General features: G+C 42.8%; 1 protein-coding gene across 1 annotated transcript in view; it reads left to right on the top strand.

Annotated features, from left to right (window-relative positions):
• The window catches only part of VPS53 (VPS53 subunit of GARP complex), a 65,395-nt gene that overhangs the window by 34,643 nt on the left and 18,639 nt on the right, over positions 1-12,113 (top strand). The window contains exons 14-17 of the mRNA XM_062012290.1: positions 3,765-4,007; positions 5,393-5,540; positions 6,437-6,519; positions 10,093-10,171. Coding sequence (XP_061868274.1) covers positions 3,765-4,007; positions 5,393-5,540; positions 6,437-6,519; positions 10,093-10,171 — 553 coding nt within the window. The remainder of the gene's footprint in view (positions 1-3,764; positions 4,008-5,392; positions 5,541-6,436; positions 6,520-10,092; positions 10,172-12,113) is intronic.

The following is a 12,113-nucleotide window of genomic DNA, read 5'->3' on the forward strand; positions in this document are numbered from 1 at the left end:
CTGCAGGGAGTTCAAAGAAAAACTGCCACAGTATTCCCCATGCTGCCCCTGGCTGCCAAAAAATGCTGTCTTCTATGATTTTCTCTCTTCTTCCCCCTTTGATTGAACTTTTGAGAATTCTGTTGCTGATGCCTGAAAATGAAGGTTGCTTGGATAATTAATTGTATGTTTGGGCTCTGAATCGTGAGAGCAGTGTGGCAGTTCTGGTCATCATTGCCTTAAGACTGTGGCAGAAAGCAGCCTGGACCTTTTCTCCTGAAAAATTGTTTCCATACCCATTTAAAGAAACACAGTGCCAAAATCTGTAGCAATTTAAGAGGAGACACCTGAAAGAAAGGCTTTCAAGATGCTGCTCTCCACCCTTAGCTGCAGTGTAAATATCAGATTTCTTAACCATGAAGCAGATTTCATTTCTGCCCCTTTGGGATGTGTGTCTTGAGCTCTCCATTGTGATCCCTTGGAGCAATGGAAGCATTCACATATGAGCTAAGCCATTTGCTGGAGGGAGGGAAGGGCTCTGTCAGCTTTGCAGTGTTGAGAGTATGCAGAGCCATGGTGAAGTGTGCTGAAATGCACATGTGCCTGGTTTGGAAAACTGGCACCTTCTCTTTGTGCTCTTTGTGTTTGTGCAGCCTCACAAGTAGAAGTGTTTCCAAAACACCCAGTCCATGGGAAAACTATCCTACAAGTGATCCAGGTGTCTCAATGCCATTGCCTTTCCCTAGTGCCCGACTGGTACCAACTATTCACACCACTGAACAGACCAACTTACTGAGCACTACCTTCTTCTCATGGTGCTGAGTTGTTGGCTGGTTCTTCTCTGATTGCCAGAGATAAAAGATGATAAGTTGAGTGAAAGGCAAAAAGAAGAGGAATAGAGAGATTAAAGGATTTAAGAACCAGAATAAAATTCACCTTATAGATTTTCATTGCATATTTTCTCTTGGGTAAGATGTGGGGAGTTCTTGCTCCCAGTAAATATGCTTCTGTTAGGAAATGCCACATCTGCACTACCAGAGAACTTTCTGGGAGCTTTTTTTGCAGAATCTGTACAGAAAATATTCATTTTCTGTAACTCTCGTGCCTTGTTCATGTCTCATCTCCCAGTAGCTTTGTCTGCCAAATTCTTTGTGCTCCCATTGTACCACACAAAGATTGCCTTCATATTGTATTTGGGCCAGCTGAGACTAATGTAAAAGCTTGACTGACATCAACTGAGGTGTGTATTAATAATATATTAGTTCCCTTAGTACACAGGATCCTGATATTTTGCTTGTATCAGTCCCATGCTGACTTAAGAGCAGTCCGCATAGCCTGCCTTTGACTGGCAGTTTGTCCAGGTTAAGATCAGAACAAGCATGAAGCTCTAGTGCTGCTCTCCCAGCTCTTTTGGACAGCTGCATTTGCTCCCACATCCTGGTTGACAATACCTTGGGGGACCAGGAAAACGTAGATACATTTCACTTTGCCCCAGAGAAGAGGAGAACATGTGGAGTAAGCATAAAGAAACAAAAGCCATTGACATTCCTCACTGAGTCTTGAGACTGAGTGAAAAAAAGAAAGTGTTTGGTGAATGCTGAGAATGCTCCAGTTTTTGTTGCCCAGATGGAGCAAAGTGCAGATGCAGAAGGGGAAATGTAGCTGTTTAATTTAGTGGCACTTTTGACACGGAGGAAGCCACGTCTGCCTGACTGGGGAAGCCAAAGGAACGCTGCAGTTTGCAGCACGTGGGAGCCCTCCTGCAGCAGCCCATCTGTTTGGCTCTCCTGAAGCTACAGGGGGAAGTATATTTTGCTTCACTGTGGTTGAATACAATCAATGCTTCGGTTCAGTGTTCAATTGCTCATGCCAGTGCAGAGATTTATCCCATCAGTTGAGCAGGCTGATGTTTTTACAGTTCTTGTAACAAAGCCGAGGAACTGCCTGGATCTCTGGAATGGGAGCTATGTAAAGTACTCAAAGCAAGTAATAAGCTTGAAAAAAGGGGCTACTTGTTTTTCCAATAGCCTAGGAGCCTAGTTGAAGCCAAAAAGCTTGGCTTCATGATTTGAACCCCTGATATTGCAAGCACGTTGCTGTAGATTAGTTTGGTCCAGTGCATCATCTGTGGTGAGAGCTCATCTGTGTTGATGCTGCAGTCTTTATCAGGGAGGAGACAGGTCACCTTTGCTACTTGTTCGGTGTTGGATGTTCTTTGGTAAACTGTAACCAGAGTGGACTTTTCTCTTTCACAAGACAAAAAGGACAGAAAGTAGGGATTTTTTTCTTTGTCATTGGTGGGTTTTTCCCCTTTCATTGGAAAGATGAATGAGAATGTGCTGAGATATCTCTGCCACTGGGCAGTCTGTCCTGGCAGTAACGTCATAGCCCTCCTAGGACACCCTAATGCAGTCTCTTTGCATGAACTCTCACGTTGTGCAGGGCTCCCTGTGAGCTGGCTTAAGTTGAGGAGAACATTTCAAATTGAAACTCTTTGACAGGCTTCTAAAGAATTATTTGCATTCCTATGGACAGCATTATAGTTCTGTCCAATAATCTGTCCCTGAAAAGTAAATAATTTCTTAAATGATAGTTCAGTTTCTTGGGGGAGTTGCTCCTCAGGTTCTTTCTTCTGCCATTCCCTTTCTAAGGATTTGACTTTCTACTTGTGTACCCTGGATCATGGCACAGCCCAGCAGTTACACCCTCAGCAGTGAGAGAAGTGAAGGCCATGCTGTGGGAAGGGCAGAACTGGGCAAAGTGGAGCTCAGATAGTCGTGGAAATGGGGTTATAAAGTACAGGAACTTCACAACTCCTTTTAGTCAGCAAAGTGCCACTCTGTCATCTGAAATGTGTATGTGTTCCTCAAAAGCCAGACTTCCTTGTGGAAGGTTGTGAGTAGTTGTGTCTGGGGGAGGAGGTTTATTGCTGTAATTCAGTTCATCTGGCAAAGGTTACTCCACTTAGCTGAGCTCTGGTGTCAGGAGAGCTGGTCTTGGTTCCTGACACGGATATGCTGTCTCTGGAGGAGTAACACCAGAGGAACTTCCCAAGATCAGACAGCTTCTTTGGTTCTGTATTGATGATTCTGGCCCTCTGCCATGCTGAAAAGCCTTTTTGTCATGATGAAACAGTAGAGTGAAGCTTATCATTGCCTAAAGACCAAAATATTTGAGCAAAACCCAGATTATAATGAATCACTGGAGACAACAGGAGAGCTTTTTGAGCTTTTAAAAAGAATTGAAGTAGGAAGTGCACTTAATGCTCCTGCTAAATAAACTTCTCTAAAGGCTGTGTGGAGTTGTGGAAAACCAGGTGGCATCCAAATGGGACCAAGAGATGGCAGATGGCACACACACCATTTTGAGCACATCCTTTCAAAACCTGTGTTCCCCGAGGTCTGCTCCAGAGGCTGCTGATATGAAGAGCCCCCCACTGTTACTTTTGCTAGTGCCAGGAAGGAAATTTGAGCATAGGCTTTATGCACTTGCATCAAACGTGCTGAATCCTGTCCTGGCAGACTTGAGAGCTTTTGTATATGACTGGAAAACAGATTGAAGCTGCCACTAAAACTCTCAAGTGCAAAAGGTTGTTATTCATCGGTCCAGTCCAGGTTATTGTATGAGCTGAGAGAGTGGAGATAAGAAAAAGCTGGAACACCCAGCTGCTGCAATGTGGATGTGTGTGATGCTGTCACAAGACAGAGCATCTGGCTTTAAGCATTATTCTCTTTCTTCCCTCCTCCAACATACTAAAGTCTCTTTCTGTTCTTCTCCCACATCAGAAATCTCAGCGAACTGATTGACAGGTTTGTGACTGACTTCAAGGCTCAGGGTCCTCCCAAGCCCAATGTGGATGAAGGAGGAGCTGTCCTGCCCAGCTGTGCAGACCTCTTTGTGTACTACAAGAAGTGCATGGTACAGTGCTCCCAGCTCAGCACTGGTGAGCCAATGATAGCTCTGACCACCATCTTCCAGAAGTACCTTCGGGAATACGCCTGGAAAATTCTGTCTGGAAACTTGCCCAAGTGAGTTTTGCTTCCCAAATACTGCAACACCTTCTGGTGAAACATTCCAGTGAGGAGCAGATGCCTTGTAAAAATAATGAATAGATACATAGTTGTGAACACATTTATTTCACAATTCTCTCTAAAGTTCAGTTCATTGCACTGAGAAACAGCAACAGACCAAATTGACAGCCACGGCATCATTTTGCTTCTAAGGGTCCCTGGAGGATAACTTCATATTTGGCTTTGATTAGCAGTCAGATTTACAGTTTCTTGAAGTTCCTTTTGAAATGTCAGCCCAAGCTTCTTGAGAGAGATCTGGCTTTTAGAATTGCACTTGCCCAAGCAGCAGGGTAACCAGTTGGTACTGCAATTCTTTAGCTGCCTCAGCTCAATGTTATACATGGAATCCTTGATAATGAAGGTGGTTTATTTGTGTGGTGATAAAATGCTTACCTGTAACTCCCTCTGCTCTGTAACATTTTATATGTGTATTAATAAAATAGATATAAATCTAGTGAAAATAAAGGAAGTCATTATGAGTTTACACCAAAATGGGTAAGTATGAAAGCTAAAGGAGCTCCTTGAGATATTGCCAAACTTGCCATACAAAATCATCTGTAGTTGTTTACCACCTTCAGTTTGTTTTCCTTGTATGCCTGGGAGCAGCAGAATGAATTTCTGAAACCAGTAAAATCTTTTACAGATGGGAGGGGAGAGGGTTACATCCAGACAAGTGGAAAGAGAAATTTAATGTGCATTCTCCACCAGACCTCAGTTGCATTCTTTATACACATTTTTTTGGTGTGCTCCATTTTAGCTGTCCAAGATAAATATCACTGTCCTATTTTTTTAATGGATTTGGATTACAAAGAGTTGAGAGGTAGGGAATTTCCTGACTCTAAGCTGCTCTGAGTCCTTCTTTGTTGATACACAGTCATTAATCACTGGAAGATGGAGGAAAGAAGCCACATCTTCTGTAATTTACTGCGTTGATATCATCAGTTTTTAAACCAAGTCACCAAACTTTCAAATGTGTGTTGACACCTGTTTAGGACTTGAGGAGATAAATATGATAAGCTGCCTGATAGTTAGATAGTCTTTAATTGGATTTTGAGTACCTGGCAGTGAAGTTGAAGCTAGCTATATTCCTCTTGCATATCCTAATCTACCATATTGTGAGTTGTCTTTTGTCTGAAGACTTGATACAAAGTTCTGTTTGTCTTTCTAAAAGATATTCCTTAACCAACACAGCCTCGTGGGTTTGATGTGGAATGACACTAACCCAGCTACACAGGGCTCTGGACTTTGTGGTCATAAGGGCTTATTATGACATTGAAATCTAGTAGTGTGTATGTGTGTACACCTGAAAGCCTGAAAGGTTTTGTCTGTCTTTTTTTCTCCAGGACAACTAGCAGCAGCGGTGGACTCACTATCACTAGTTTGCTGAAAGAAAAGGAAGGCTCTGAAGTGGCAAAGTTTACTTTAGAGGAACTCTGCCTCATTTGCAGCATCCTTAGTACTGCAGAGTACTGCTTGGCAACCACCCAGCAGGTGAGCTTTACTCTACAGCACCTCTGAGATGGCACGTGGCATGAGATGCTGTGCTGCTCCTTCTTCAGGGGTAGGCTGCTGTGGAGACTGGAAGAGTCATAAGTATTAAAACATCCATAGTAGTGGCTGCTCCACATAGCATCCCATTGATTATTGAGTTCTATATTATTTAATCTGTATTTCAAAGAAAGAGCAGTATTGATTTTGCTGAGAAACACTAATTTCCTTGTAATCCTGCTTTGCAGCATCAGTTTTGGCTGCTCTTCTTTTATGCTCGTTACACACTTTGTTTTGGATTGGGAACCAAATTTGGTTCATGATCTCCCATTTACAAAAACAAGACAAACAGTCATTCAAATTAGGTTTGAGAAAGTGCTTCCATTAAATATATGGGGCAAGGTGCAGGGAAGAGAAGAGGTATTTACGTTGATACGCTTTGCAGCCTCAGTGCTTGTTACATGCAGGTGGTTTCCAAATGCCATAGGTTAGTAGATGAGCTGTGATGTTTGGCTGGATCAGGGCTTCTCCACCACTAGAACTGGCAACCCTCCTGCTCTGCAGCTTGGGCACACAAAGTGTTGAAAAACATCTTTATTAGGAGGACAGGTGCCATGGTGTTAAGATATTACATTAGCATGTCATACTAGGGGTATATAGGTGACCTTAGAGGTTACTTCTTTAAGGACACAATACCACCATAAACTCTCCTGGCAGATCAGTTCAGCTGCACTGTCCAACCAGGAGAGATTTCCAGTGTTCACTGGCTAAGTTTTGGATATAGTCTGGGCAGAGATTAGGTTTTAAGAAGCTGAATTTTCCAGGACAAAAGTTTTCAAGAATGGTAGTTTCAAGTAAGGAATCTGATCATTTCTGTTACTTCTTTTGTTTCCTAACAGTTGGAAGAGAAACTCAAAGAAAAAGTGGATGGAAGTCTAGTGGAGAGAATCAACCTGACGGGAGAGATGGACACTTTCAGCATGTATGTTCAGCAGATGCATCCTCCCAGAACATACCAGTTATCCTAGTTTGTCAGCCAGATGGTGCTGGAGTAGTGTAAGCCCAAGATCCCAGTGTTGGAGGACCCACCCAGACAGGCAGCCGAGGCACAGGCATTTCACTTGTGCAAGAGTGGTCGGTCACCCTTTGGCTAATCCAAGAGCAGCAGTAGTATGGACTTCAGATGTAGTTGTTCCCCATTGAACTAGCCAAAGGAGCAAGAGCACTGGAAAGAGGAAAGGAAATAGTGAGTTTCCATTTGGAACATCATTTGCATCTTGGCAGCTCTGTGAGGTGGCTGTTACATTTCAAGAAAGGAAGCTATTTCAGTACATCCCTTCCTGCTTTAACTTCCCACTGTTAATCAGCAGCCTTGTCAGTATGATCAAACCCCATTTCAGATGACATAAAAGACTGATCCAATCTTATATTTGGGGATTATAATTGAGAGAAGATTATCATTCATGAAAATAACTTTTCACGTAACGATGCTAAAAATGTTCCCCTCAGCCATCCTCTCCTTTCCACCCCTGACGAGCAGAAGGAATCATTTTGAGAAGGAAATTGGGGCAAAAAAAAAGTTGTTTTGCCTGACATCAAGACAAAAGCAAACTTTGGCAAAGCTGGGGAAAGAATCCCTATCAGCAGCTCTTTTTTCCTCCTTAAACCAAGATTCAGCCCAGATAGCAGTAAGGCTTTTCAGAAGGCTTCCTTCCTGTGATTCTTCCTCTCTTGCACCAGTGGGCAGGATCCCACTGAACCTCCATCCAGGTTTTTCACATGATCTTGAACTCCATTCCAGGCTGCAGAGACTCCTTTCTCTTTAGATACTTCTCAGACATTAAGAGTGATTCCCTGACTAAAACCTGGGATTGCTGTGTCCACTGAATCAAAGCAAGCAAAGGGAGTAGAAGTGAAATATGGGATGGGATTTGTTTAACATGGACAAGTCAAGGAGGGGTTTTGTGTTCTCTTGTGACCCCTCTGGCAGGAGCCAGCTGCCTTGAGTTGCTGCTCAGTCTCCAGGGTGGCTGCCTCAGGAGGAGGTTGGTTGTAGGCTGCCACTATGATGTGTTTTGGAAATTGTTTAAATGTCCAGTTCATGTTTGCTGGTTTGGACAGTTTTAAAGTTAAACTGACAGGCCTGATGTATCTCATAGCAAAGAGGTTTTAATTCACTTTCAGTCTGTTCCAGTGTAGTGCCTTGTCCAGTCTTCTGTCAGTGTAAGTCATAGCTACAAACCTCTCTGGTGTTTGCTCACTCAACATCAAACAAGCTGTTTCTTCTGGGATTTGATGTCTTGTTAGGCACAGTCATAAAGAAAGTGCTAAAATGTTGCTGCTCACACACCCTGGAAAGTGTTTCTTCCCTCATGAAAAGGAGAGTGCAGAACCTCAGTTGTGTATGAGGCCATTGGCCCAGGGCAGGGGATGTTACCCTGGAGTGGCTAAGCATTGTCTTTAGGAAATGTGGGAGAAATAACAAGCTCTTCCTGAAGCTCAACAGAAGGGAAATTTTTCAGAAATGAATCCAGAAATCCATGATTCCCACCCCTCAGCCCTATTGATCTGTTGTGAGCTTATGGGCAGCATTCAGAGACCCCTTTAAAGGCCTGAAGTGTTGAGCTTACTATAGCAAGAACTTACTATAGCGCTCTTCTATGGCCTCGGCTTCCTGATCAATCAGTTCTGTGCATCTATCAGGGATTGCATGAGGATGCATTAACTGCTGCTGAAGTACTGTTGTGTGCTGCCTGGGGCAAAGGTTTGAAGTGGCTTTTAGCAGAACCAGGAGCCAGGCTCCCTTGGCACGTCACGATGCTTTGCATTTGCCTCACGCTTCTTGCCGCGTCCTTACCCCTCTACAGCAGGTATTTGTTTTGAAGTGTAGACAAAAAGTTTCTCTCTCTGTTTGCAATCTTATGGTTTTTATGGGAGAACCTGTACTTCAGCGTCAGACAGACTCCTGACGTGGGCAGACTAATGATGAAGTCTTTTTCCTTCCACTAAGAGGGTTGTGTTTCGTTTTGGTGCTGAACCACAACTCTTTCCTACCAGTCTCTGCCAGCAGCTGCCCTGCAGGAGTCAGCTGTGCCCAAAAGAGTTATTTCAGTCTGGTTCCCTTGGCATTGCTTGAGCTGGTGGAATCCCTCAAGGGAGTAAATCCTGTAGTGCCCAGCAGAAGCAGAGGCACCAGAAGAAATGCTCAGAGGCTTTTCTTCTATCCCAGTGCAAGTTTCAGATCATTTAACTTGAAGCCAGTTGTCACTTCATCTCCCATACTAATTTTTCCAACTAAATTTGGATGAGTTTGCCTTTACAGACAAATTAATTGCTCTGAAGGAACCATCTTTTACTTGACATCCTGTTCCAGTCTTTAAGTGCTAGAGCTCTAGGAAAGGGAATAAACAACTTCTGTGGGTTGTGGTGAAGAGCAACACCCAGATCTCAGCAGCAGAATTTAGAGTGGGCGATGCTGTATCTTGGTGAGGAGGTGGACACTTCAAAATCTTTTGAACAGTGAACTACTCAGTAGAACTTCACAAGGAAGATGAGGGGGAGGAAGAAGAGTTTGAGGAAGCACTGGTCAGATTTCTTACAGAGCCACGATTCCCATCTGTGTGACCGTCAGGAGAAAGAGCAACAGTAAAATCCAGTTCTTATATGTATATAATCCTGAAGTTATAAACAGGCATCTGCAACAGATTTTAGAGTTTACAGTTTTTAAAAACTGTACTTAACTCAGTGAAACCCAGTCCCTTGTTACTGCTAGCAGAAGTTGTAATGTGAGTACCAGGTTCTGTGCCCCTGAGGGTGGTCTGAGTTGCTGCAGACACTGTGTTCCTTTGCTGTTGTTTTAGGATCAGTTGTACCTTTATGCACATCATAATACAGTGGCATCAAATATGTCTCTAAGCAATACCATGCTGTTTAAAAAGGGGAAAAAAAAAGCAAAAAGTAGGGAAATGTGTTTGCCTAATGTGTCCTTCAGTCTGGGATATGTCTGAGAAACTCAAACAATGGATGGCGGCAATCCTAGACATAGTGTAAATAACACATCTGCCTTGATCTTCTCAAATGGGAGACACACTTACAGATGTGCTTTTTTAAATCCTCTTTGCAAGTTTCTGTGAGTAGTAGAATATTGACTGTAAGTGGAGATGATAAAAGCTCAGTTTTATGCAGCCTGGGTTAAATTTTAAGCCGAATTCTGGTTTGGGCTCAGTACTCAAAGATTTCTCCTTTTCCTGATTGAAGGTGGGAGTTGACCAATCTGACACCTTTCATCTCCAGCCCCTTTGGTGTGTCAAAACAGAAAGGTCAACTGTAAAAGTGTCCCTTCTACACAGAAACACATTCTGTAGCTGCCTGATGAGCAGCATGCAGAACTTCCCAGCTTCTTTTCAGTACAAGTTGTAGCCATATGTATTCACAGCTTAATGCTACTGTCAGTTAGTAGATGATTTTCCTCCTTTCTCAGTCAAACAAGCCACTTCTGGCACTGCATTGCTGAGTACTGTCCTAAAACTCATGTTTGATTATTTTTCTTTTGCAGTGTGATCTCAAACAGCATCCAGCTGTTAGTGCAGGACCTGGATGCAGCCTGTGACCCTGCCCTGACTGCCATGAGCAAGGTAGGGGATACATTTGTTTTGGAAACAGATAGCCTTAAGCTCTGCATGGAGTTCTTGTTTGCATTCATTGCCTGATTTCACTGTTGACATAGCTTTTTATGCTGCCTTGAGATTTAGCTGTATATTGATTTCTTCTCAATTCTTAGAGCAGCAATTGCTGTAGTTATAAATTCATCCTTCACTCCAAAAACTCCTGTCTTTCAGATTAGAGCTTTCAGTCTTTTTGCAGCACATTAAACCACATGGATAATGAAATGCTTTCTGTAAATATTTAAGGCTTTCTCTTTCCACTCTTAATGCCAATGAGAGCCTATAAAATGGGGAAAACCTTTGTTACAGCATGAAATTTCAAACACACCTTCTCGTTTGCTATTCTCTTCGTGCTCTTTGAGGAGTTTTACTAGCCTGCTTGTTTGTGGCTGTTAACTGGAGGCACTCAGAGGGTAAGATGGAACTGAGATTGAGCCTTGTTGCTTCTGTGATCCTCTCAAGGATATATGGACCCATTCCTAGAGAGGCCCATGTGAATAGTGCTTGAAGATTTTGTTGCAGTTACACTGCTGGCTTTGATACGTTTGAAATGCAGAGCTGTGTTTTCTTGCCAAAGTATTGTGAAAGCCCAGACTGCTTTAGACAGAGGTGAAGACAACAAAAGTGGATTGAACTTTTTTTTTTGTTTTTAATTAGAAATATTAAACATAGGGCTCCATTTCTGTGGGATCAACACACTGTCTTGCCATGAATTTTAATAGCTTTCTGCTTTATGATGTATTCCAGCTGTAACTGGCCCCGCCACCCCCAGCTAATATTTGAAGTGGAATGCAGCTGGTAATAGACCTTGTACATGTTCCAAATGAAATGGGTTTTGCCCATTAAAATAAGACCATTAGGAAGGGCTCAGCACTTCAGGTGTTGCTTGTGTGCCCCATCAGCTCCTTAGATCTCCTGAACCTTCGTAGCTTAGTAGTGTTTGGATCACTTGGCTCTGGCTGTTTATACCCAAGTAAACCACAACCTTGAGAAGGCAGCAGCTGATAGGCCATTTATTTTTGTCTTTGGAACACTGGTAAAATGAAGCACATGTGATGGGACTGATGATATATAAACAAGTAAAGTGTAATGAAATTAACTAAATAAATACTTGTCACTTGTACACACATTCCCCTGTTTGCATCAGACACAGTTGCTTTGATGTGGTTTTCACCAGGCCTGGGTTTGGTGCAAGAGGTTTTTTCCTTCACCCTCCCTCCTCCCTTTCCTTCAGGGCTGGGTTATTACTCTTGACAGTTGAATAAGAAATGCATATGATTATTTAAATGCAGAAGTAGTATTTGGATGTGTTAAATTTGAGTGTTTATTAAAGGAATAAAGACTTGTGCTTGATCCAGTTTTCCTGTACTGGGAAGGTCTGTCTGCCTCAAGACCTCGACTCTATTAGGCCTCTTCCTTTGTTTAGCTTCTTTTCATTTACTTCACTCTGGTGTCCTCCAAGATTCAACTTTCCCAGTCCTTTATTAAAGTCTGATTTTTTTTGTCTTCCCCTTGCAAAAATGTTCAGTAACTATAGAGGTAAATGAAGAAATACTTAAACCTCTAAGTCCACTTTGGCTGCAGGCCACTTTGAGAGATTTAACACAGAAAATGGCATTGTGAATATTACTTTCAGCTGGAATTGGTGTTTGGTTTCCACGATTTTTTTACCTCCTGTGTTCTGGAAGAAATGGTAAATGACAAGAAGGCCCCATTTTACAAAATCTGTAGGTGATAATCTTCACTCAAGCTTTCCAGCAGGTGTAGAATGATTAAACACGGCTGTAGGATGGGGAGCTGGGATGTGGGGTGGGAGAGGAATTTGCTCTAAACCCCTGTTGTCATATTGTGGATAACAAAGCAGTGTGACTGTGTTGTACTGATCTGCAGCAGGCATTTAAATGGCCTGGGG

This window comes from Colius striatus, chromosome 20, assembly GCF_028858725.1.
Source record: "Colius striatus isolate bColStr4 chromosome 20, bColStr4.1.hap1, whole genome shotgun sequence".
Taxonomy (NCBI): Eukaryota; Metazoa; Chordata; class Aves; order Coliiformes; family Coliidae; genus Colius; species Colius striatus.